Here is a 27,283-nt window from a genome sequence, read left to right as displayed (position 1 = left end):
TCTCTTTACAACATATTTTGATAATTGTTTTATAATAAAGAATTAAGTGCAGTATCAGTTAAAAAATTCCTTTTTCAGTGATAGAATTAAATTTATATTTTATATAATTATAATATGGATTACAATATTTCATTCTATTACCCTCTAATACATCTTCATAGTATTTATACAAATTATTTTTATAAATAATATATTTTTTTCATTGAAATTCATTAGTTTCTTCAAATTTTAAGTCCAGAAGTATATCTAGTTCTTTGTTAGTAATTAGTTATTATCTGAATCATCATACTCCAATTCAAATATTATATATTTTGAAAATAGAATCAAAGGACCTTTTTTATATTTCTTTATATGTATTGATTGTAAATTAAATTTAGCACTAGCATCTAGTTTAGATAATCCACCATTTAAATTAAAAAAAGTTTTTTTATGTAATAATAACGATGAAATATTATTTCCTATTGGAATTTCTTATACTGTTTGGTAAACAATTTTGCACATTAGTTACTTCACCAAGTTCTGGGATTTTTGTACATTTGCACTTGTAAAATGAGTAAATTATATGGAAGTGCTGAAAGTATCAGTATGTTGCAGTAATTTAATAGGTCGTAATTTAATTTCCATTTTTTAAATCAATTTGACATTCCAACGTTATATTTATAGAATCAAATGGTATAATTGCCTTGATGATGCAATACTTTTATAGTTAAATTTTTAATAATTGAAGAAATTAATTGTTTTTTTATAATTGGAGTATTGTACACAAATAAATTGTCTCCACTTTCATTTGCATAATGTAAAGGAACAATACATAACAATTCCCTTTTTGAATTACCAACAATTTCTCTATCCATTTTGTCACGATATATAAACATTTTATTGATTCCTACTGTCTCAGGAAGATATGGACAATGAAATAATTTTATTTTTTTCACAAATTCGCGTTTCTTTCAATCAAATCCAGAGTCAAATGTATATTTTATTACTTCTTTGTCTAACCCCAACATAAAACTTAATTTTTTGAAAAAATTAATTTAAATTCAATTGTATCATTTCCTGAAGCATAATCAGTATATTTTATTTTGCTTATTATAGGTTTTATCCATATATAATTTTTAAAATCATATTTTTACCCTGATTAGAATAAGATTCTTTCCCTTGAACATAGTAACAAATATATCCATTTGTTAAAATTATATTTTTTTTACTATTTCTATTCTTAAAAAATATTATAATCATTCAAAAGCGATATAATTATCACACCAGAATTCATCTACATTATGTATTTTTTATTATTTAATGCATCAGTTTGACCAGGTAATGTTGTAGCAAAATGATTAATATAGTTTTTTTAACAATTTTTATTATTAACTTTACAAATTAATGTAATATTTTTCATTTTGAAACGTTTTTTAAATCTTCACAATAAAATTTCCCTTGAATTTCTTCACCGTTGTTATCACAAAGCTTATAAGTAACAAGATCCGTCAAAAAAGCTTTATTTATATAAAAAGTCTCATTAACCCACTGTCTTAAACTTTCCTTTTCAAAATATTATTTTTAATTCTTGAAATTTGCACTTTATCATTTTTCTTTAATATACTTAAATTTTATCTCTTTTTTGTTCATAATATTAGATAATCTTTTGATGTAATTTTTTCCGCCTAAATAAACATCATATGGTGAAAGATTGTCAGAAAGTAATCCACGATAAGGATTTTCGTTATATCTTTCCACAATTAAATGTAAGTATTTTCATAAGTAAATTTTTTCCTTTTCTTGTTTGCAAAAGTCAATAGTTTTCCAGTCATCTGTTTAATTGTTTGTATAAATCTGTCAGCATGAGTAGCTTTAATTTCACGATTATAAATATTATAATTTGGAAAATTATATTTTTTTGACAATTCTTTTCGAAACCCTTGAAATTCAGTTCCCTCGTGTGATACTATTTCTTTAGGAAATTCATTTTCTTTCAATACAATATCTTCAAATTTTTCCATAACATTTTTACTAGATTTATTTTGCAATAACTGAACAAAACCATATCTTGAATAAACATCAACTACACATAACAAATAACACAAATTATCGTTATATCTTGCCAAATTTTTCATTTCAGCTAAATCAATATTCCATAAATAAATTTTCTTCATACATTTATATTTCAAAATTTATATTTTTTTGATACAAATTATGTATATTTTGTTCATTATCTTTTAAATGTTCACCTTTTAATAATCTTGCAGCTCTTTTTATAAAGTCATTGTTAATTAAATTATTAGTTTTCTTCTTCGTTCTCCTCATCATCATCATTCAGAAACGTTGGAGGATGATGAAAATCAAGCTTTGAAAAAAAATAAATCATTATATGTTCTTTCAATTTTATCATTGCCATATTTTTTATAAAATTCTACAAAAACATATTTCTTTCCAATTTTTCATCTAAAATTTCATTCATAAATTCACTATGATAACCAATGCAATCATGTATTGGAATATCCAATTTATTAGAAAACTCTTTCAATACATTAATAGCTTAAATGTCATTACTATTTTCAATATCTTTTTGTCTTTTTTTACTTGGTACAGTTTTTGGCATTTCTTTTTTACTTTTTCTTCTTTAGCTTCCTTTCCTTTGATTTTTTCTTTTCTTCTTCACTTTTAATAAATCACGACAAAATCCAACAAATTGTCGAAATTTTTTTGATATAGTTTTTAAGTCGTCATCTTTTCTGAAATATATTTTGTAAAATTCATCCATCCAATCAATCATTGCAATATCATTTAGATCAGTGGGTTTGAAACAATCATCTCATCATCATCATCATCAACATAAACAGTTACATTTTCATCCACAACATGGTAAGATTTTTGTGTTTTCAAACTTAATTTATTATCTGAATCACGTTCAAAGATAACACGTTTCTCATTAAATGAAAACAAAACTTCATATAAAATTTCCTTTAATCTTTATTTGCAATCTTATTCAACACATTTACCAATCTTTCACATGTTTGCAAATTCATTTGCAACTCATCATTACAGCACATTTCATCGTTGTATGGAGAGTAAACAGATTTTGAAAAAAAACATAGATTACTAAAGCGATTAAAACTGCATATTTTATTTAAAACAATTGCTTTTCCATTAGAATAACTTTGTAAAACTGTTACCAAATCTCTAAAACTTTTTTTAAATGGTATACTCAAGTATAAAGGGTAATGGGCTAACAATTGACAATGTCTATATTTTTTAGTTATTCCTTTAACCTGCAATGTGCTTTACCCATTTTCTGACAAATGCCACATGACTTTACTTATCATTGGGGTAGCTACGAAGCTTTATTAAACAATCCACAAATAAAATTGGCAAAGAACGAAAATGGGCTTAATTCATTGATTCAAAATTAGAGATTTTTGAGACTTTTGTGAGCCTCAAAACTTTGAGTATTCCAGGAAATTTCTTAAGTATTTTGGTCTGGTATATGAATGTCATGCAAAATCACAAGTTGGCATAAATGCAATGAGCAAAGGCGATATATAGTGGAGACAATAGACGTGGTGTTGAAATAGCGTGAGAAAAACAACAAAACGTAAACAAGAACATTTGGAAATTTTTTTACTCGTTTCCCCCGATAGTTATTTCTTAACATTCAAATTACACTTGTGCATAATATAAGAATACGAATACTTTAGGTGCATACAATTATTGGTAACAACATGAACATGCTATACAAAAAAAGTTTAACACACTACAGGAAATCCTGTTTAGCAAGGCATTCCAAAACAGACGTGTGAAAACCGAAAGGCATGCTTATTTGGGATGTAAAAATTTTGGTTTTTAACCTTAAAGTTCCTAATTCTTTGTCCTGGTAACAGATTAGGTTTATTTGTTTTCTGGGTTTTAATGAGTTTATAAGTTAGCTCTGAGCTCGTCTTGTCTAACCAATATCCCCAAATCTTATCTTCAGTAGACAATGATTCAATGCCTTCAGCTGCACCAGGATAATAGAAGAGCCAATACGGTTCATCAGAGTCAGTATAAACCGGAAGAATGTATCCTTCATGTGTTCGACTGCTTTTACAGTTGGCAATAAGAGTCGCAAAGGCATCAGGTTTGAAAAAATTTTTAAGTTTCCCAGTCAACAAATCGAGCTCTGACTTTGTCAAATCTACATCAGTTACCACCAAATCGCATTCTTCAATCAGCTTGTTACGTATCAAGCACATTGATAATTTGGCTTCTTCAAAAACACCTTTCTTCAGCACAGATCGGTAACATTCTCTCTCTTGATCAGAATATTTACGATTCTCTGTCAAAACTTTTTCTACTTGCGGTGATTCGATTATTTTGAAATGAATATTCTGCGCATTTTTCACAATGTTGGAAATCTGTTTAATAACATACTCACTGGGTATTTTAAATGTAATACCTTCTGGCAAACCAGTAACAGTAAATCCTCCTTTTAAATAAGGTACTCGGCACATTTTCCCACAAGCTTCACCTTCGAAGAAAATTACAATGATGGGTAATACATAAATGTAGCTAGCAACAATCAATGACAATAACAAAAAGTCCCGCGCATATTTATGGGGGGAGAGATTTTAACACGTACAAAACTATGAGGACAGACACAATAAATGATATTTCCTAAATATGTAAACTGTAATGCACATTGTTCATTTTTTACAAAACAGCATTCTTTCCCATGATTTGATTTGATAAGTTTGGAAATGTTTCACAATGGTGCAAAACATTCATGCTGACTTAAAATAACTTGATTGTCAAAAAAGGAATTGTGTATAAAATGGACTAAAAAATATCAACCATGACACAAGCTCAGAAAATGGAAAATCATTTCAAATGCAATTTGTACTTACTGTATTTCTGGTTGAATAGTTTTATCACATCACACACCCGGTACTTTCTGACAACCTGTTTTGGAGAATCTATTTAATAAAAAAAACATTGATAAAGAAATAACGCCCGTGTAAAATGCATGGAAAGGGAGGAGAGGATTATTCATATATCCAGGTGAGCCCAAGTGATTACTTTTGAAAGCAATTTACTTTCAAAAGAAATCCGAAGGGCACAACTGAATAAACATTCTGTAATGCACTGGTATTCCAAGACCCACAAGTTTCTGAAAATAACTGTGTAGGTACAGCACTTACCCAAATACTCAACGAAATTGACACCAATTTTTTCATTTTTATTCAAAAAGTTGATTCCTTTTTCTGTTCCAAACTGTTGAAGACAAGAATCACCAGGCTCCAAGAATAAAACAACTGCTTCACAACCAAGACTTTCTAAGTAAGTAAGCTAGCAAAGAGAAATTTAATTGAATTTACACAGCATAAGTTTTCAGCAAATTTTTTCTCTAAGTAAACAAAAAGCATAAAAATCCACACATCTACAATGTGTTAGATTAAACACTTATCATAATTGCTTTGGCCTTATTTTATGATACGTATACTATTATTTTGTGGGGAAATTAGAGCCACTCGCACACCCTAATCTATCTAAAGCTATAGGGATTGCGAAATTTCTTACAAAATACTCCCCCTTCACATCCATGACACTGGTCTATCAATGCTAATATTTTCCACAGTTAAATTGCAAACATTACAAAATGCTAACTTTGTGGATCTGTAACCCAGTAGACTTGGCTAAATTTCAGCATTTATTTGCTACTTCTAACAATTCATAACAACTTTTACAAATTTTTTTGTGGTAGAAGTTTTCCTTAGGTAAATTGTCTTTCCTTTAGAATGGATTGAAATTTACAAACCATCATGTTATGTTTATAGAGATGCCCAACTAAATCTACGCACAAACAATCAAAGTAATAATCATTCTCTTATATCATAATACTGTACATTTGTACAGTGGGTAATAACAGCTGTACCTGTGACAAAAGCTGCTTTTTTCCCTTTTTTCACTTGGTTTGTGCGCTGCTTAACTGTCAGGTCATGAATGTCATTGCTTTGAACAGCCTTTGCTCTTTCTGCCCAAATCACACGTTCCTCTGCCCCTAACAAGTTCCAGTGGTCTACAGCTAACTTCAACCTCTCAGAATTTGAGCTCAGTACTCTTTTGGGTTTAAATGACGACTGCACAGGTTTTGTCTTAGCACTTTTGGTGGAATAAAGATGATACATATTGTACAGGCCATAAAAAACATACAGTTTATAGATCAGAACCTGAGTTCAGCATATGCGAGCAAAAAAGATTATATGCTGTAGTTCTACGCTTTGAAGGGCACAGTCTTAACTCCTCATCTTGATGAGAGCTGGCTTTTCTTTTTCTGGACTGCTTTTCATTCCCAATCCATTTCTAGAAGAAATAAAAATAAAAACTTTTTCTTTTTCTTGTAGCTAACCTGGTTAACCAAGGTTATTTACTACATGGTGTATGAGCAAATAGAGTACTAACATGAAGCCTTCAAGTTATTTGAAGGATAGGTTATGCTAAATTAGTCTAAACAACAAAAAATTATTATGTTAAAAAATATAAATGCTTCTTTGCAAACCAAACAATCAAACAATTTCATTAGAAAATTTTGCAATAAGCATGAGCTTATTTCACCAGTAACAGAATTCATTGAGTATGTAACTACGAACCACCATCTATATGAAACTTCTTTCTCAAATTATTCGTAAATTAGGAGAGCCAAAAAAGTAAAAAATGTGACTTATTCCTGAACAAGATAAAAATTTTTAGGGACTATTAACCTAATTAATAAGAAAATTTGTTAAGGTATATTAATTTAGGTTTTGCCTTGATCACCTTCAATGGTATGCACCCAATGCAATTAAACCTTCAAAGCAATTATATACATAATAATGGGGTGACTAGCACAGAGTAGAAATTAGAAAAACATCTCTAGCATTTGCAATTTAAGGTAGATTCAACATTATTTAGTCTCCATAAACTGCAACGATTCTATCATTTGCAAACTTTCAAAAACATGCAATGAATACAGCATAGTCTGCTCAGTCATTTATTCATGCAATGCAAAATTTCACTTGCTGTGAAAACTATGGATTTCTAAAAAACAATTAATTAATGGTAATATTCTCAAATTTACCTACATTTCAGGATTATTATTTGCAAAATGATAAGGTCCCTGTTTGTTATAGCATGAATCCCAAGCAAGTCTTTCATGGAAAAGGGAAACACCAGTGGGCATTAAAAATGTGTTATAGAGAAAATGCGCATTTAATAATTTAATTTTTGGAAAACCATTGTCGAGGGAAAATCGAAGGAAAACCATAGGTTTTCTGATTATAAGATTTGTGATAATGTTACAGAATGCCTGCCCTTAAGTTTCAACAAACTCTGAATACTACGAAAAATTTGTGATCAACAGTCTTGAAGGCATACTCAAAAATAGAGAAATTACCAAGTTTTCCCACCCCTTTTTAAGATGTACTACCTGTGGAACCTCTATACTATGATATGAATATTATGAAATGAGTATATGTATGTAAATACTATAATCTTATTACTTTTATAAAGGATAAAATTCATTATTGAAGAAAACTACAGTTCGATTTAATGCAAAAAGATATAGCAACCAGTGGTACATACATATTACATCTGACAACAGAGAAAGATAAAAAGCTCGAGAGGGTTGAATACAAATAAAAACAAGCTTGTTTTTTATAGTACATAGTAAAAACAAGTGTGAGTATAAAAATATAATAATTATACGCTTAATAGGCCAAGTTAAAATTTTAACAGTAGAATATATTTTACAAACATCGTCAGCAAACGTTGCAATTTTCAATTGTCAAGCAATACTAAATATAAACACACTGGTATTGTGGTACAGTCAAAAAATAAACCATGCTCTCCCCAATAAAGGGAAAATCCTAAGTATATCTGTTTATATATCTCTGACATCTTGTAAACTGTCTATAATATAAGTTAAGGGTATAATTAGAAGATGTAAAATGCACACTATATTTAATGTCAGTTACAGCAACAATAACTAAACCCATCAGATCAAAAAATACTGGCGAAGATCACTCGTTGCTAATGAAAAAGAAAGCGCGGGTAAAAAATATAAACTCGTGCATTCTGTTTACCTTGACTCTTTCAAACGTGATATTAGCTTGGTTCGCAGCTTCTTGGATGACATCCCTCATACTAGCTGCTGTTGAAATCATTCCTCGATCATAATAATCCTTCAAGATCTTTTTTTGTTCATCATTTAAAATATCATAAGAAGCTGAACGTCGAACGTTTTCCGCCATAGCCAGATCACAGAACAGGAAAATAAAGATGACTAAATAAAGTATTTTATAAATTCGTGAATCCCATACATCAGAATGCGCGGAATACATTTTATTGACGCATTTCTAAAAATTAGAACTAACGCTTTAAGCGTTTTAGAATTGGTGAAACGGGTGATATTAAATGGTCGAAGAAGTCTGGCAGTCATTTCTGATGTTCCGTTTATGTATGGTAATGTGACGATTTTTACTGTTTCGTCTGGTTTTTTGTTGCTTTTGTCGGTTTGTGTTTTGTTTTGTATTTTGTGTATTGTTTTGTTTATGAAGTTTCTAGGGTAATTGTTTTTAATAAATGTGGAGTATAAGTAGTTGCGTTCTGTTTTTTTGGCTTCTTCCGTATTACAATGAGTGTTTATCCTGTTGAAAAGTGTTCGAATGCAGCTTTTTTTGTGTTGTGTTGGATGATTGCTGTTGAAATCGAGTATTTGGTCTGTGTGGGTTGTTTTGCGGTATACTTGTGTGTTTAGTGTACCGTCATCTGTTCTGGTTAGTGGGATGTCGAGGAAGGTAAGTTGTTTGTCGTGCTCTTTGTCTTTGTAAAGGTAATGTTCTTTGTGGTATTGTTTATGGTGTGTAGGATTTGTTCAGTTTTGTCTGTCTTGACTATGGCAAAGATGTCGTCGACATGTCTTTTCCATAGTCTGATGTTTGTGTTGTTTGTGACTGATTGTGTTTCGAGGTGTTGCATGACGGCTTCTGCGAGGAAGGTGGATAGTAGTGATCCCATTGGTGTGCCTAAAATTTGTCTGTAGTATGTGTTTTGGAAGGTGAATTCAGTGGAGAGGCAAAGGTTGAGTAAGTCTAGGATGTCATTTTTGTCTAGCTGTGTTGTAGCTTGCCAAGTTTTGTCGTTTGTGAGTAGTTCGTTTGTAATTTGTTTGGCGATGTCTAGTGGTATGGATGTGAAGTGTGATGTCACGTCGTAGGATATCATGATTTCGTCTGGTCGTAGTTTAATGTTTTCAATACTGGCGAGGAAAATGGTGGCATTTCTTATGGTGTGAGGTGAATTGTTAAGAACTCACTACCGGCAGAACATACCCACGGAAACAACCACACATTCGACTGGACAGAAACTAAAGTACTCGGACGCGCACAGACTAAACACGCACGCGAATTTAAAGAAGCTTGGTACAGTAAAGACAACGACACAATAAACAGACATATCGACATACCCATCATATACTCACAACTTAAGAAAAAGGACATAAAAACTACAAACAACACCAAAACTAAAACACTACACTCTAATATTATTAACACCAATCATATTCACAATACACCAAAACCCATGGCAACGCATTTCACCACATCCAATCACATTAATCCACCCACTCCTCCAATTAGACGCTCTAAACGTCTCCAAGCTAAAAAGCACGTGTAAATAAATATTTTTCATTCTGATGAAGGCTCGAAGCAACGAGTCGAAAGCTCATTAAAACTCACTTTAAATCCGGAGAAACTTTTATCTTTCATTTATTAAATGCCTGGATTACAAATTTTCAAACTTATATATATATATATATATATATATATATATATATATATATATATATATATATATATATATATATATATTATTATGGATAATATTCCTGGATAAAAGAGCGCTCAATATTCTATATATTAGAAGAGCGTAAGATAAAATGAACTAAAATAAAATGGACAATTGTTTGCTGTCGCTACTCAGAGTTTCACGCCGTAGGGCGATCTTCAGGCAACTGAGAGATGTGTATAGTCAGCAAATAAAATATTATCTGTCAGTTGAAAACGAGAAAACGAGAAAAAAAGATAAAACGAGAAACGTTTTATCTTTTATATATTCAATGCCTGGATTACAAATTTTCAAACTTATATATATATATATATATATTTGAAAATTGGTAACCCAGGCATATTATGATAATGATAAGGATTCTCTGGATTTGTTTTGAATTTTTTATTAAGCTTTCAACTCGGTGCTTCGAGCCTTCGTCAGAATATGACAATATATTATTTACAAAGATTTTGTAGGCGTTTGGAGCGTCTGATTGGTTGGTTAGTAGTTGAGTTGATATTATTGGATGGTATAAGATGCGTTGTCATGGTTTCGGGTGTATCGATTACGTTAATGAAATTCGAGTGTTTTATTTTAGTCGTTGTGTTATTAGTTTGTTGTTTTGGTTTTGTCTTTAGTTGTGAATAGATGATGGGATGTCAATATGTCTGTTAATTGTGTTGTTGTCTTTGCTGTACCATGCCTCTTTGAATTCTCGTGCGTGTTTTGTCTGTGCGCGTCCAAGAAGTTGTGTTTTGTCCAGTCAAATGTGGTTGGTATCGTAGGTATGTTCTGCTGGTAGTGATTTTGGGTCGCGTCGTTTGATGGCATTCTTGTGTTCAGTGAGTCTTGTTTCAATTTTCTTGGACGTTTGTCCTATGTACTGTTTGGGGCAATCTTTACATGGTATCATGTAGACCGCGTTGGTTGTGTCGAATGTCGTTGTTCGGTCTTTATGTTTAGTGAAGTATGATTTGAGTTTGTGTGTTGGTTTATGTGCGATGTTTATTTTGAATGGTCGGAGTAGTCTTGATGTCATTTCTGATGTTCCGTTTATATATGGTAAAGTCACTATTTTACTGGTTTGTCTGTATCTTCGTTAGGTTTTTCAGTTTGTGGTTTGTTGTGTATTTTGTTTAATACTTTGTTGATAAAGTTTCGTGGGTAATTGTTGTTTATGAATGTAGAGTATAAGTAGTTGCGTTCATTCTTCTTGGCTTCTTCTGTATTGCAGTGTTTTAATCCTGTTAAAGAGAGTTCGTATGCAACTAATTTTGTGTTGTGTTGGGTGATTGCTATTAAAGTTGAGTATTTGGTCTGTGTGTGTGTTTTTGCGGTATACTTGTGTGTTTAGTGCACCGTCATCTGTTCTCGTTAGTAGGATGTCGAGGAAGGTAAGTTGTTTGTCGTGTTCTTCGTCTTTAGTAAAGGTAATGTTCTTTGTGGTATTGTTTATGGTGTGTAGGATTTGTTCAGTTTTGTCTTTCTTGACTATGGCAAAGATGTCGTCGACATATCTTTTCCATAGTTTGATGTTTGTGTTGTTTGTGACTGATTGTGTTTCGAGGTGTTGCATGACAGCTTCTGCGAGGAAGGTGGATAGTGGTGATCCCATTGGTGTGCCTGAAATTTGTCTGTAGTATGTGTTTTGGAAGGTGAATTCAGTGGCGAGGCAAAGGTTGAGTAAGTCTAGGATGTCATTTTTGTCTAGTTGTGTTGTAGCTTGCCAAGTTTTGTCGTTTGTGAGTAGTTCGTTTGTAATTTGTTTGGCGATGTCTAGTGGTATGGATGTGAAGTGTGATGTCACGTCGTAGGATATCATGATTTCGTCTGGTCGTAGTTTAATGTTTTCAATACTGGCGAGGAAAATGGTGGCATTTCTTATGGTGTGAGGTGAATTGTTAAGAACTCACTACCGGCAGAACATACCCACGGAAACAACCACACATTCGACTGGACAGAAACTAAAGTACTCGGACGCGCACAGACTAAACACGCACGCGAATTTAAAGAAGCTTGGTACAGTAAAGACAACGACACAATAAACAGACATATCGACATACCCATCATATACTCACAACTTAAGAAAAAGGACATAAAACTACAAACAACACCAAAACTAAAACACTACACTCTAATATTATTAACACCAATCATATTCACAATACACCAAAACCCATGGCAACGCATTTCACCACATCCAATCACATTAATCCACCCACCTCCAATTAGACGCTCTAAACGTCTCCAAGCTAAAAAGCACGTGTAAATAAATATTTTTCATTCTGATGAAGGCTCGAAGCAACGAGTCGAAAGCTCATTAAAACTCACTTTAAATCCGAGAAACTTTTATCTTTCATTTATTAAATGCCTGGATTACAAATTTTCAAACTATATATATATATATATATATATATATATATATATATATATATATATATTATTATGGATAATATTCCTGGATAAAAGAGCGCTCAATATTCTATATATTAGAAGAGCGTAAGATAAAATGAACTAAAATAAAATGGACAATTGTTTGCTGTCGCTACTCAGAGTTTCACGCCGTAGGGCGATCTTCAGGCAACTGAGAGATGTGTATAGTCAGCAAATAAAATATTATCTGTCAGTTGAAAACGAGAAAACGAGAAAAAAAAAGATAAAACGAGAAACGTTTTATCTTTTATATATTCAATGCCTGGATTACAAATTTTCAAACTTATATATATATATATATATATATTTGAAAATTGGTAACCCAGGCATATTATGATAATGATAAGGATTCTCTGGATTTGTTTTGAATTTTTTTATTAAGCTTTCAACTCGGTGCTTCGAGCCTTCGTCAGAATATGACAATATATTATTTACAAAGATTTTGTAGGCGTTTGGAGCGTCTGATTGGTTGGTTAGTAGTTGAGTTGATATTATTGGATGGTATAAGATGCGTTGTCATGGTTTCGGGTGTATCGATTACGTTAATGAAATTCGAGTGTTTTATTTTAGTCGTTGTGTTATTAGTTTGTTGTTTTGGTTTTGTCTTTAGTTGTGAATAGATGATGGGGATGTCAATATGTCTGTTAATTGTGTTGTTGTCTTTGCTGTACCATGCCTCTTTGAATTCTCGTGCGTGTTTTGTCTGTGCGCGTCCAAGAAGTTGTGTTTTGTCCAGTCAAATGTGTGGTTGGTATCGTAGGTATGTTCTGCTGGTAGTGATTTTGGGTCGCGTCGTTTGATGGCATTCTTGTGTTCAGTGAGTCTTGTTTCAATTTTCTTGGACGTTTGTCCTATGTACTGTTTGGGGCAATCTTTACATGGTATCATGTAGACCGCGTTGGTTGTGTCGAATGTCGTTGTTCGGTCTTTATGTTTAGTGAAGTATGATTTGAGTTTGTGTGTTGGTTTATGTGCGATGTTTATTTTGAATGGTCGGAGTAGTCTTGATGTCATTTCTGATGTTCCGTTTATATATGGTAATGTCACTATTTTTACTGGTTTGTCTGTATCTTCGTTAGGTTTTTCAGTTTGTGGTTTGTTGTGTATTTTGTTTAATACTTTGTTGATAAAGTTTCGTGGGTAATTGTTGTTTATGAATGTAGAGTATAAGTAGTTGCGTTCATTCTTCTTGGCTTCTTCTGTATTGCAGTGTGTTTTAATCCTGTTAAAGAGAGTTCGTATGCAACTAATTTTGTGTTGTGTTGGGTGATTGCTATTAAAGTTGAGTATTTGGTCTGTGTGTGTGTTTTTGCGGTATACTTGTGTGTTTAGTGCACCGTCATCTGTTCTCGTTAGTAGGATGTCGAGGAAGGTAAGTTGTTTGTCGTGTTCTTCGTCTTTAGTAAAGGTAATGTTCTTTGTGGTATTGTTTATGGTGTGTAGGATTTGTTCAGTTTTGTCTTTCTTGACTATGGCAAAGATGTCGTCGACATATCTTTTCCATAGTTTGATGTTTGTGTTGTTTGTGACTGATTGTGTTTCGAGGTGTTGCATGACAGCTTCTGCGAGGAAGGTGGATAGTGGTGATCCCATTGGTGTGCCTGAAATTTGTCTGTAGTATGTGTTTTGGAAGGTGAATTCAGTGGCGAGGCAAAGGTTGAGTAAGTCTAGGATGTCATTTTTGTCTAGTTGTGTTGTAGCTTGCCAAGTTTTGTCGTTTGTGAGTAGTTCGTTTGTAATTTGTTTGGCAATGTCCAGTGGTATGGATGTGAAGAGTGATGTCACGTCGTAGGATATCATGATTTCGTCTGGTCGTAGTTTAATGTTTTCAATACTGGCGAGGAAAGTGGTGGCATTTCGGATGGTGTGAGGTGAATTTTTGACTAATGGATACAGAATGTTATACAGATATTTTGAAAGTTCATACGTGGGAGATCCAGGAAGAAATACAATTGGTCGTAGCGGGCTGTTTTCTTTGTGAATCTTTGGAAGTCCATAGAATTTGGCGGTGGAGGAGTCGTTGGGTCGGATTCTTTTGTAGACGGTTTCGTTAAGTTTCTTTTTGTCTTTTAGTTGTTTTAATTTCTTGTTGATGCGGTTGGTAGTGGTTTTGTTGGGGTCTGTTTGTAGAGGTTCATACGTGTTGGTGTCTTGTAAGAGGGTCGTCGCTTTGTTGATGTAGTCTGATTTGTCCATGATTACAGTTTTGCGTCCTTTGTCGGCTGGTAGTATGACTATGTCTTCGTCGTTTCGTAAGTTTCTGATAGCTTTTTGTTCTTCGTTGTTAAGCGTGACTGGTCTTTTGAGGCAGAGGTTTGTTGTTACTTTGTGGCGAATGCCTTCTTTTATTTCATCATTTAAGTTGGTGAATTTTAGTGATGATTCTAGATCGGCAACGAAGTCTAGTTTGTCGGCGTCCTTGATGTTGTAATTTAAGCCTTTGCTTAAAATTTTAGTCTGCTGTACGGTGAGTGGTTTGCTTGATATGTTCTTGACCCATGAATGCGTGTCGGTGTTAATTTCCTTAAATGATCTCGATTTTTGTAGTTTTCGTTGGAGTTCGTTGTGTCGTTTTGTTCGATACGCGTTTGTTGTTTCTTTGATAGTTTCGTCAATGGATTTGGCATCTGTTTGTGTGATGTGATTCGTGACAGTTTCTCGATGTTGGTTTAATTTTCGTCTGTAGATTCGTAAGCGGTTGTGAGCGTCAGATATGAGGATGTTCAGCATACGTCGGCCGTTTGATTGTGCTATTTGTTGGGCATAAGTCGATTTTATTGGTGGTTGGTAATTGATACTGTTCGGTAGGATTCGCTGTTGTTTGCAGTTGTGTAAGAAGTGTAGTTGCTCCAACGTCGATATTTCTTTGCGTGCGAATAATTCCCACTTTCTTGTTATTCTGAGAGTGTCCATCCTATATGTCGATTTAATATATTTGAAAATTGGTAACCCAGGCATATAATGATAATGATAAGGATTCTCTGGATTTGTTTTAAATTTTTTTTTTTTATTAAGCTTTCAACTCGGTGCTTCGAGCCTTCGTCAGAATGTGACAATATATTATTTACAAAGATTTTGTAGGCGTTTGGAGCGTGTAGTGACATTACCATATATAAACGGAACATCAGAAATGACATCAAGACTACTCCGACCATTCAAAATAAACATCGCACATAAACCAACACACAAACTCAAATCATACTTCACTAAACATAAAGACCGAACAACGACATTCGACACAACCAACGCGGTCTACATGATACCATGTAAAGATTGCCCCAAACAGTACATAGGACAAACGTCCAAGAAAATTGAAACAAGACTCACTGAACACAAGAATGCCATCAAACGACGCGACCCAAAATCACTACCAGCAGAACATACCTACGATACCAACCACACATTTGACTGGACAAAACACAACTTCTTGGACGCGCACAGACAAAACACGCACGAGAATTCAAAGAGGCATGGTACAGCAAAGACAACAACACAATTAACAGACATATTGACATCCCCATCATCTATTCACAACTAAAGACAAAACCAAAACAACAAACTAATAACACAACGACTAAAATAAAACACTCGAATTTCATTAACGTAATCGATACACCCGAAACCATGACAACGCATCTTATACCATCCAATAATATCAACTCAACTACTAACCAACCAATCAGACGCTCCAAACGCCTACAAAATCTTTGTAAATAATATATTGTCACATTCTGACGAAGGCTCGAAGCACCGAGTTGAAAGCTTAATAAAAAAAAAAAAATTTAAAACAAATCCAGAGAATCCTTATCATTATCATATATATATATATACAAAGTGTATAACAATGTGCCCTCCCGCTATCACCATAGTAAAATGGTGACTCCTGCACTTAAGGCACAGGACTTCCGGCTATCACCATTGTATGGATTGTATTGTAGAGTCACCAGAGCGCTCAAACCTATATAGGTGAGCAATGCATAAAGCGAATGCGGTGAACGTCTCTTTATGAGACTCTCTACGCAATCCGAGAGCGCTCAAACTGCGCAAGCGCAGCGAGCGTAATATACAAGTGTATAACAATGTGCCCTCCCGGCTATCACCATAGTAAAATGGTGACTCCTGCACTTGGGACACAGGACGTACGGTTATTATGGATAATATTCCTGGATAAAAGAGCGCTCAATATTCTATATATTAGAAGAGCGTAAGATAAAATGAACTAAAATAAAATGGACAATTGTTTGCTGTCGCTACTCAGAGTTTCACGCCGTAGGGCGATCTTCAGGCAACTGACAGATAATATTTTATTTGCTGACTATATACATCGACTAAAAGGTGTTAAGTTACATGACGGCATGCACTAAACATATCGGAACGTTTATTTAAAATGTTCTTTTTACGTCCTTTCAGGATAAATAGCCTTTTTTTAAGGCAAAGACGGCAGGTTCTTTGGTTTTTGTTTGGAGGTGGAAGTTGTTTGATGAAGTCCCATTTAATGTTGTAGTTACGTTTGTTTTCTTTCAGTGTCCACGTGTATTTAGAAAGTTCTGTCTTGTTGCGGTATTTAATGTTCGTCATTGATTTAATGTGGTTTCGATATCGTGTCTTAAAAGCGCATGCAGTAACACCTATGTAAGTTTTTGTTTCGTTGTTGTCAGTCGTTGTCACGTCGGCTTTGTAAATCACGTTGGGTTTCAGGCAATTGCCATTTGTCGGGCATAGATGTTTCTGTCTGCAGTTACATTTCTTTGGTGGGTTGTTCTTGTTCTGGGTTGTGTCTGGGTTAAGTCTTTTTAAAATAGTCTTGTTGTGTCTGGTTATGAAAGTTTTCATGTTTTCGCCGCAGCTGTAGCTTACGCGTATTGTGTGTCGGTTGAATATCTTGGAGAGTATAATATTTGGTGGGAAATGTTTGTCGATAAGTTGTAGGAAGTCATGGGCGATGTGAGTTTTTACGTTTTTGCTGTATGGTGGGTTAAACCAAGTGACGTTACGTTTTCTGTTGTACAGAAAACGTAACGTCACTGACATTGTGCAAGAATTGCTGGTCTCCCTGTTTTTTTCCCTTATAAGGTCATAAAACAAGACAGCTTTATCGCTTTATCAAAAAGATCTATGGACGAAAAATTTCAAGAATTTGTAAAAGTCAATGATAATGAAGACAGTTGTAAACAAACCATTCAGTTGGCATTGTTAAGCGTTCATATATGATCGTGTTTCTGTGATCTTGTGCCTATCCTCTGAATGATGAAAGCTACACCACTTGTAAAATGTTTGATGTTTGTTTTGTTTATGTTTTCGGCTAAATCTAAAGAAGACAACGTCGAACAAACTGTATGTATTCAATGCTAACGTTATTTAATAAACTATGCTACAAATCACAATTTGTTCTCATACACCGTTACGTGAAAGGAAGAAGTAATTTTTTTAATGAAATTCATTGAAAGTATCTAAAGTTCTAAAGTATCTTAATCATGTTTAGCATGTGTAGGTCCATGTATGTTACTTTGGTTGTTACCTTTGGTACAAAATATCTTTTTTGACAAAACACCAAACACCTTATTTTCAAAACTAAAGTGCCTTCATTGTTCCAATTCGTATAAGTGCGCACTTATTCCTCTTTAAAATAAAATAGACTATATTATTTGTTTATGTGTTGGCTTTAAGACATTGACTGGTTGTAGAAATTATTTTTATCTCAAAAATTACAACAAATACAATCATTTCTTGCAATACGCTGGATTGATTTTTAAAATAATTGGTAAAAATCCTTAGAGATCCACTGCTGGGAGATGGGTGTTGTCATTTACAGCTTTCGATTCTCAATGTATTTTTACAGTACTATATTTTTTTACGATGCACTATGTTTCATTAATAAAACTATATCAAGTTTGAAATCATTCACTTTTCGTAGTCGTGAATGAGAAAGTTGTAAGATTATAGAGTGCTATTCTGCTCTAATTATTTCAACGCCTTTAGAAATGTTACAAATTTGGGCAACCGTCTCAGCACAAACAATCAACGTCATAAAAGGCCCCCGCAAATTTAACTAGCGAACTTCCGCCTAAAATTAGGTGCAAGATTGTTCCCTTCAGAAATATACTTGCACAAGGAAGATAACAACATCGATCATTGTTACGAATGTTTGGATTCTTGAATGTAAAATAAATCCAATTTTTAAAATATATACAGAGAAGAATTGTATACATGAATAAGAAACGGATATACCAAAGTATAATCTGTATAATTCAAACAAAAAAAATTTTTAGGTATATAATTGCCTTAATCGCATCAGTTGTTTAGAAACGCAAAACACAAGCGTGAAACACAAATGCGACCGTCTCTTATGTTTGGATAAGACTCTGCTTACAGAACCAGACTACCAAAATATATTACACTGGACTCTGCAATATTATTAACAAAAACTTGTTGAAACTGAAAACTGTTCAGTAGATATTGTATATTACAATATTAAAAAGTCCTAATTAATGTATATAATTCATAAATCGCAAAATATTTCAACAAAAACACGCACAAAATTACTTCAACATTTGCAAGTTTTTGTTTTGTATGGCGCCTAGATCTGTTCCTGTCCGTTATGTAATAGTCCTCCGACTTCAATCAAATATTTATGTTTAAATATATCGTAAAAACACTATGGAGCTGCTGCAGACAAGAGGAACTATAAGGAAGTCAACCACAGAGAAAGGAATCAAATATGTAAATATTATAAATTGTAAGGCTGTTTAATCTCGATTTTTGTTTGACCAGTGAGATGTTTTCCAGGTAAGACGTCACAATTTAAAAGATTTTTAAAAAGAGGCAGGGAATATGAGAAGATTTATTTTGCGCACTCATGTTATTATTGCATAGAACTTAAACTGTTGTTTCTGTCAAAGCCTTTTTATAGTTCGGTGACGATCGTTTAAATTTTTACTCTTTAGTAACGTCAGCTTTAATGCAACTAACATACTTTAAATGCTTTCATCGTAAAAGCTAAATTGTATTCACTGTTCAGCACCTTCGACGTATTATGGATATGTAAACTTAATAATGCTAGAGCAAATGTTTCATGTAATAAAATCATCAACTGTATCTCGTTTGGCAAATAAAAAAAGAAACGTGATTGGTAGTCACAGTGCCGTATTTAATCCAATACGTTTATTGTACGCATTGTTTATCTTAAGCAGCTCTTTTAAGAACTATTACGTTATTGCGCATTTATTGAATACGACGAGTTTTTTAAAATAGACATGTTTCAACATCTCATGATGAAATCTTCAGTATAATAAAGAATGTTATTTAAGAAATAAAATATGTTTACTGTGTTTGTACCATCGAACTAAATAGATGGTAGGCTACCTCAGTCGACATTTTGACGCCAGTAAAGCCCAGTCTTTCCACGCATTTGTAAACACACGACCGATAGACAGAAGCGTAAAATAACTTGAACAAACTACGAAGCTTCAAAAACAAAACGAAAATTCTCTTTTGTCTTAATTTGGCAAAAAAAGTTCACAAATGAGACTTAACACCACGTATACACAATTTCTTGACAATTACATTTTTGTAAAGGAGGCCATAGCCAACCATGACTAGAAGGCATTTTTCTGTTATTGTTTGTTTTGGTATGTCTGCGAATGTGCCAAAAACCATAGCGTTTTTGTTTCAAAGTAGCATAAAAAGGCATATAAAATTCTTAACAAACATCAGTTTTGAAAATGTATTTTCACCCAAAACAATTGTGATCAATTTTTTTCTGTGGAAGTACAATTTTACAGAAAAACACAATTTTTATTTCAAACTTACATGAGATTTGGTTTTAAAAGATAAATTAGATAATAAATGATAATACTCGTCACATCCTCCCAAACTAAGTGCTTCTGTAAGTATGTGAATGTACAAATATTTCATGGAGAAGCATGTATATTATTAAATACATCCAGTTGAATCTTTTCAAAATAAACAAGTACTTGCTGCAATGTTTCCGATTTGTATAAATTGAACGATCAACGATGTGATTGTTTTTCACAGTTTCCACACTTTGATATTTTCCATTTCGAAATAGGTATTTAATACGAAGCATCGTAATTGGATGAAAAAAGATTATGCCCCGTTGCCTTCCATGCCAAAATACTTTTCTGCTCAAATTTGGCTTCAAAAAATTATTAGGCTTTTCTATTACAGGTAGCCTTCCATCTACTATAGTTCAATGATTTGCACAGGCTTATGCAAATCGAGGAGACCGTCGGGAGAGCTCGAGAGCAGATCAGTGCAAAATCGAGACCAAAGGTCGAGGGTTGCTCCTGCTTGAGAGTTCTCATTAACTTATCTTAAATCTTAGAAGATTCACTTCTAAGTGCATGCAATACCAGTGCCATGTACATCTATTATTTACTGAGCTCCAGCTTAAATTATATAAATCATGGCCATCTATTTTTTTGAAAATAGAAGCGTAATGCTTCTTAGTAACTAAATTTTGTTGGCGCTAAGCTCTCAAATGCACACAGAGTTTTCCGTTTTCCATCAAAAATTCGTATCACATTGACACGATGATTTCAAATATAACACAGCTTACGACACGCCAAGCACTCTCATAGATGACACTGTAAAACTTTGTACGTTAGAATATGCAGTATGCCTAGAGTTTTGTAAAATATGTTTTATTTAAAAATGAAAAATAACTGACGATCAGAAAAGTATGCAGTTCGTAATTCGGTGATTATCTATCGATTTTCAAAAAACGTTTTTAACTTTTCCTTCATTGCTTTTGTAAACAGCGTCCTTCGCAATAATGTATGTTACTCAAGGTACTTACTTCAACTTTTGGACTATTCTACACTCTCACTCAAATTTAACCTATCCTTAGTCGTAACCATGGACGTTAACCAGCGGACGTAGAGCAGTGTCCATGAGAAGGTCAAAATCAACTTCGTTTAAGTCTAAAAATATAAATTGACAACGAGTAATAATTATGTACCATTCATATTTAACTGTACATCTTTAACAACATTTAAGAGACTTAACATTTTCATTCATTAAATTTTGTCCGAAAACACGACTACCTAGAGGTCTTCCCAAGAAATCAAGTGTTTGCAAAACCAGTTGTGTTGCGCCTTGTGTACCTGGAGTTCCAGGTTATAATGGGGTTCCAGGAGCCAAAGGAGCCAGTGGAAGTGATGGAAAGCCGGGAAAGATAGGTCCGTCTGGGCCAAAAGGGGACAAAGGAATCCAAGGTGGTATGGGAAGGACTGGTGTTAAGGGTGAAAAGGGGGAAGCTGGTGTACAAGGCCCTGTAGGAGTTAATAATGAATCCAACTGGAAGCAATGCTCTTGGAAGAAGAGTGATGATCGAGATAATGGAATTATAAAGGTGAATAATCGCTACAAATTTTGTTGAAATAATTAGTTCATTATCAAAGATATTCTTTATTTTGCAGGTATCATTATACATAATTAATTATTAGTAATAATTTAGGCAGTGACATTGCAATTTTATATTTTGCTATAATGGTGACATGTTTCGTTGTGTTTAAGAAGGAAAAAGGAAAAAATATGTCTTCATAAATAAAAGATAAGGCTTTGCATTTTTATTTCAAATTTTTTTATATGTATGCCAAATATATTTCAAAAAATCGTTGTTGATTGTAATGTCACATTTTTATTCAAATTAGTTCTGTTATTTCTTTTTGCTGTAGCACACATTAAAAAAAATCAACAACATGTACAAGCTCATAAAGTTTGAAATCTTTTTACTAAATATTGAAATTTGTAAACATAACTCCTACTACACTATGGTAGCAGACTTTATTCCAGATTAACAATCTATAAATTTTGGATTTTTGAAGTGAAAGACAAAAACCTTAAAATATTTTGGGAACTATATTATAGGCGCTTTATTAAAACTGGCTTGGCAAAAATGAAAGTAAATACAAATGATGTACAGAGATAACAAAATTTGTTACACTTCAAAAGTCAATAAAGTCATGTGTTTTTCTTGTACGCAGTGGTTTAGCAAAAATCATTACAGTTCTACATGTAAAACTCAATTCGATTACGTTTTTGATTTAATTTTGTCTTAATCAAACCAGTAACCAATCTAGAGTAGCCACGTGAGTGTGAACACATTAGGTGAGGCCAGAGGCCGCGTAAGATTGTCAATTGGGAGCCGAGGCAAGTATTCATATATACATGTTCTACTTAAGAGCTTCTATTGAAATCAATTGTGGTTATGGATTAACAAGATTAAAACATATAAATATATAAATATTGCCCCCCCCTAATTATAAATCTTTTGTGGCCCCTGGAAGCAGCTTGTTTTTTTTAATATATATATAGCAATTTTAGCAACACTGTTTGTTATTATATTTTAAAAAACATTTTAGAGCACAAATTTAACGAGCATAAAGGCTTTTCATTTGTCTTGAATTTCAACATAATTGCTGCAATGTAATCTGACGTACCCTAGCTGCATTTGAAATGTGTCATTTTGTCACTAAATCTCTTTTGATGTTCGTTCAGTTTTAGTCAAGATAGAAACAAAGATAAATTATATCTCTTTTCCATTTGTGCATGGCATTCAAAAACACCATTCATAATATGGGCTTAATTAAGTTATGTGTTGCGACCCGGGAAATACCAGGCGGGAAGCGAATTCTTGTTATAAATATTAAAGCCCAGCAAAGTGCTTTTTAAAGAGCTATTCAATACAAAATTGACGTATATTTATTTAGTAGCGTAACTCTCTGTCTTGAGAGTCAAGACGAAACGTTACGCTACTAAATAAATATTTCTTTTAATACGTCATTTTTGTATTGAAAGTCTCTTTTAGAAGCACTTTGCTGGATTTTAATATTTATAACAAGAATAAGTTATGTGTTATTGAATTGTGCTTTTCATCAATCATTTCAAATTTCTAAGTGATGTTATATTAGTCAGAATTCTTTTTTAAAGCATATACTTTTCCTTTTTAAAATAGCTATTTTGTCCTATAAAGTAGAAGCAATATGTTGTCACTCATAATATATGTATATTACTGTGTTATTTTTCTTTTCTAGATATGCAGTTTTAAGAAAAAACGTGACAATACTTATCTTCGCGTGTTCTACGCCGGTAGCCTCCGTATTTCCAACTGTGACACCTGTTGTAAGCGATGGTATTTTAAATTCAATGGAAAAGAATGTAATCCTACAATTGAAGGAATCCTCTACATTAGGAAAGGCAGAGGAACACATGATATTCATCGTCATCGTCATATCGAGGGATATTGTGGCAACATCGATAAGGGTACTGTTAATGTTGGATTCCATGTCGGTAATTGTCAAGGATATTCCAATGCAGATGCCTACAGTGGATGGCAAACAGTCTCTCGAATTGTGATCCAAGAAGTTCTAGCACCTCAGGCTTAATTCAAACCAAGCTGAATCTGAATTGTTGTTGAATATGCTATACTTATCATAATTGTTGCTATGATTTTTATAAACATACAGCTCTTTTCAGTGTGGTCTTTTTTTTGTCTATGTCACTATTTTTAGTCTTTATTCTCAAATAGATTTTGAATAAATAGTACAAATACAGAATTTGTATAACTTTTTTCGTTTTTGAGTTATCTTTCGGCAAAGATGCGAATTAAACCTGAATTTCAACGTTTTGTAAAAAATGTCGAAAGCTCTAATCCGTGGCATGGGACTTACATGTGACGTCATTTAAGGAAGACAGACTGACTACCAACACAACTTACACAGTTTATACATGTAAACAAACACAAAAATGCCAGTCGATGTGTAGTTTTTGGTTGTTCTAACGTAGCCAGTTCGGATGAAGGCATTTCACTTCATCGCATACCATTTTTTAACGACAAAAGAAGCGAAGCTAAGCGTAGAAGAAAGCGTTGGGTCAACTTTGTGAAAGCTACTCGCGATAAGTCAGTCCTCACAAAGAATTCCGCAGTTTGCTTGGAACACTTCAAAAAAGATTCGTTTTCTCGGCAATTCGACTCGCTTTCTGAATCAGAAAGTAATTTTGCACCTCGACTCGTTCGAGACGAATTCGGAATCGTTGCTTAGCCGAGCATTTATCTTCGAAAAGATGACAATTAACTTACAACAAGAGATCGCAGAATGCTGAGTACAGTACCGCTCACGTATTTGTTAACATAATTTTGCGTATGATACGCGTATTGTTCTCGTATCATAGGCGTATCATTCTCGTATCTTACGCGTATCGTTCTCGTATCTTACGTGTATCGTTCTTGTATCATACGCGTATCGCTCTCGTACCATACGCGTATCGTTTTCGTATCATACGCGTATCGCTCTCGTACCAGACGCGTATCATTTTCGTATCATACGCGTACCGCTATCGTATCATACGCGTATCGTTCTCGTATCATACACATATCGTTCTCGTATCATACGCGTATCGCTCTCGTATCATACGCGTATCGTTCTCGTATCATACGCATATCGTTCCCGTATCATACGCGTATCGCTCTCGTACCATACGCATATCGTTCTCGTATCATACGCGTATCGCTCTCGTATCATACGCGTATCGTTCTCGTATCATACGCATATCGTTCTCGTATCATAGGCGTATCGCTCTCGTATCATACGCGTATCGTTCTCGTTTCATACGCTTATCGTTCTCGTATCATACGCGTATCGCTCTCGTATCATACGCGTTTGATACGCGTACCGTATGTTAACAAATACATGAGCGGTACTGTACGTTAAAAATTATACATATGCATATCTACATTTTACCTGGAATTTGTGTGAGAGTATATTTCATAAATATAAGTCATTTTAGATGAAAAGAAAGTGGATGTCTGATTATAAAAGAGAGGTTGAGTCAGAAAATATTCCCAGTACAAGTAGCGAACCTCAAGAGCAAATAGAAGAAACAACTTGTGATGAGCCTGTATTAGAGAAGGTAAACTTATATGATTATTACGCCAATGCTGTAAGGGTTAATGTGAATTATTGTTTTGTATATGTATTGCTGTTGTTTCTAATCTAAAAAGTAGCTGTGCAATGTGAATTACAATGCCAAAATTGTTTAAAACTTGAAAAAGAGAAACGTCCTTACAGGAACTTATGGCTTGTTTTAAAGCATAAGCTTTAGTTTAGCTGAACTTATGTTCTAAAATGGATATGCTTGCAGTGGGAGTAGTATAGTACATGGGGGTAGGGGATCACAAAAAGTTCACTTTTTGTTATCCCATACGCCCCATGTACTATACTACTTTTAACCGTGGGTAAAAACTATCTTTAATAACAGCGCAAAATAAGACCATGGTTCAAAAGGCGTCCCTCAGCAAAAGGTCATGTAAAAAAGCTGTGTAAAAAATAGTCATTGTTTCAAAGGGGGGTAAAAACTATCTTTAATAACAACGCAAAATAAGACCATGGTTCAAAAGGCGTCCCTCAGCAAAAGGTCATGTAAAAAAGCTGTGTAAAAAATAGTCATTGTTTCAAAGGGGGGTAAAAATCTCAAGGTTACAATCTATCGTTTAAAAATATGGAATCTATATGTTTTTGAAATATATAGGTGCGTTTAAATTTTACAAACGGTCTTTACAAACAAATGTTAAGAAAGCATCGTTTCGGAGGGCATCCGGCAGCGCAGATTTTAGCGTAGCTAAAATTGAGCAGGGGAATGGGATGCCCGAGACTTCTGGAACCCAGGTGGGGAAAATTTTTACGAAGTGAAAATTCGGGGTTCCCCCGTACATTCGATGAATATTCGAAGAATATTCGAGAATAACAGAGGCTTAAAAAATGCTCTTCAAAAAACCGTCTTTAATAATCAAGTGTTAATAATCAAGTGTTATTAAAATATCAGTATCAGCGATAGCTGGTTTTTAGCGGGGGCGCGTGTCTTAGTGCATGTTTTTAACAATGGTTGTTTAATGTAGATAGCACATTTCATCAGCGCATGTATAATAATACAATGTTTTATAAATATCAGTAGCAGCGCGCTTTATAGTCTACGTGGTATATTTGGCAGACTAGTGGCCTTTAACAATGGTCTTAAAACTCAGCGCGTGGTAGAAATATTCTTTAATAATCAAGTGTTAATAAAGCATCTTTTTAAATCGTTGTTAGGGGCGAAGAATTTCAGGCAACTAAGCCTGAAATTTTGAGCGCAACAATGTCATAGATGCTCTTTACAAAACTATGGAATCTATATGTTTTTTTAATTTGTCTGTCAAGTGCGTGTCACATGTACATGGTTAACAATGTTTTATATAATTTTTGTTAAAAGTGTTTTTACTAATTGTTTCAGGATTTTGAATCTTTTTGTATATCGCTTTTGTATTAATTACTTGTTACAAACAGTTATGTGATATGTAGTCAAACATGAGGATTATTCTTCACCTTCATCTTTAGGTTTAGCTTGATAGTTATCTTTAATAAATTTTTTTAATTTTTCGATTTCATCATTTACAAATTTTTTAGTTGATAGAATATTATCTTGTATAATAGCTCCGAAATTTTGTGAATAACCATTATATGTCATAGATAATATAGATTGATGGTGTGAATAAACTTGTAATTTATTTAATCCATTAAATGCTACCAGCCATTTTCTTTCCATTCGTTATAATCAATTGAAACTGAAGATTTTTTTGGGTAAATAATAATATAAATATTGCTTATATTATCATCAACACAGTATACGTAATATAAATCTAGTAGTGTATCAGCTATCTTTTTTTCATTATCATTTGTTATTTTAATGATAAATTTTTTATTAATCTTATCTACCATAATATCTAATTGAATTGTTTTGGATTTATCAGATGGATTTATAAATAGAAGTGTAAATTCAATAAATTTAATATTGTTAAAAAGAATATTTATAATATCTTTTTGGCTACTAACATTTGAGTTGAAATTTAATTGGTTACTATGATGTACAATTTTACTTTTTACTATATCATCTATTTGAGTTTTAGTATAGTGGTCATTAAATTTATTATCAACTTGAGTTTTATTATAATAGTGGT

The 27,283-nt window shown here is 33.2% G+C and overlaps 3 protein-coding genes and 1 long non-coding RNA gene across 4 annotated transcripts in view; 2 read left to right on the top strand and 2 right to left on the bottom strand.

The window, feature by feature from the left end:
* Nucleotides 1-3,601: 3,601 nt before the first annotated feature.
* On the bottom strand, nt 3,602-5,921 carry LOC124454735. Its single transcript, XM_047005504.1, has 5 exons — nt 5,909-5,921; nt 5,175-5,322; nt 4,881-4,949; nt 4,433-4,504; nt 3,602-4,312 (listed from the first exon to the last, which is right to left on the bottom strand). The coding sequence occupies exons 4-5, from the start codon at nt 4,485-4,487 to the stop codon at nt 3,768-3,770; spliced, it is 600 nt and encodes a 199-aa protein (XP_046861460.1). The 5' UTR covers nt 4,488-4,504; nt 4,881-4,949; nt 5,175-5,322; nt 5,909-5,921; the 3' UTR covers nt 3,602-3,767.
* Nucleotides 5,922-5,942: 21 nt separating this feature from the next.
* Nucleotides 5,943-8,288, bottom strand: LOC124454736. Its single transcript, XR_006951587.1, has 2 exons — nt 8,094-8,288; nt 5,943-6,336 (listed from the first exon to the last, which is right to left on the bottom strand). It is a non-coding gene; the product is annotated as an uncharacterized LOC124454736 (long non-coding RNA).
* Nucleotides 8,289-14,068: 5,780 nt separating this feature from the next.
* LOC124454483 (collagen triple helix repeat-containing protein 1-like) lies at nt 14,069-23,768 on the top strand. The gene is made up of 3 exons (XM_047005289.1): nt 14,069-14,084; nt 21,402-21,643; nt 23,328-23,768. Exons 1-3 carry the CDS (start codon nt 14,069-14,071, stop codon nt 23,676-23,678), a joined length of 609 nt encoding a protein of 202 aa, XP_046861245.1. The 3' UTR covers nt 23,679-23,768.
* Nucleotides 17,450-27,283, top strand: part of LOC124454482 (collagen triple helix repeat-containing protein 1-like) — a 40,930-nt gene continuing 31,096 nt past the window's right edge. Inside the window, exon 1 of the mRNA XM_047005288.1 lies at nt 17,450-17,604. Coding sequence (XP_046861244.1) covers nt 17,515-17,604 — 90 coding nt within the window. The 5' untranslated portion in view covers nt 17,450-17,514. The remainder of the gene's footprint in view (nt 17,605-27,283) is intronic.

Source organism: Xenia sp. Carnegie-2017, unplaced genomic scaffold (genome assembly GCF_021976095.1).
Source record: "Xenia sp. Carnegie-2017 unplaced genomic scaffold, XeniaSp_v1 HiC_scaffold_3, whole genome shotgun sequence".
NCBI classification, from domain to species: domain Eukaryota; kingdom Metazoa; phylum Cnidaria; class Anthozoa; order Malacalcyonacea; family Xeniidae; genus Xenia; species Xenia sp. Carnegie-2017.
The sequence above is the reverse complement of the archived record's forward strand: the minus strand, read 5'-3'. Positions and strand labels throughout refer to the sequence as shown.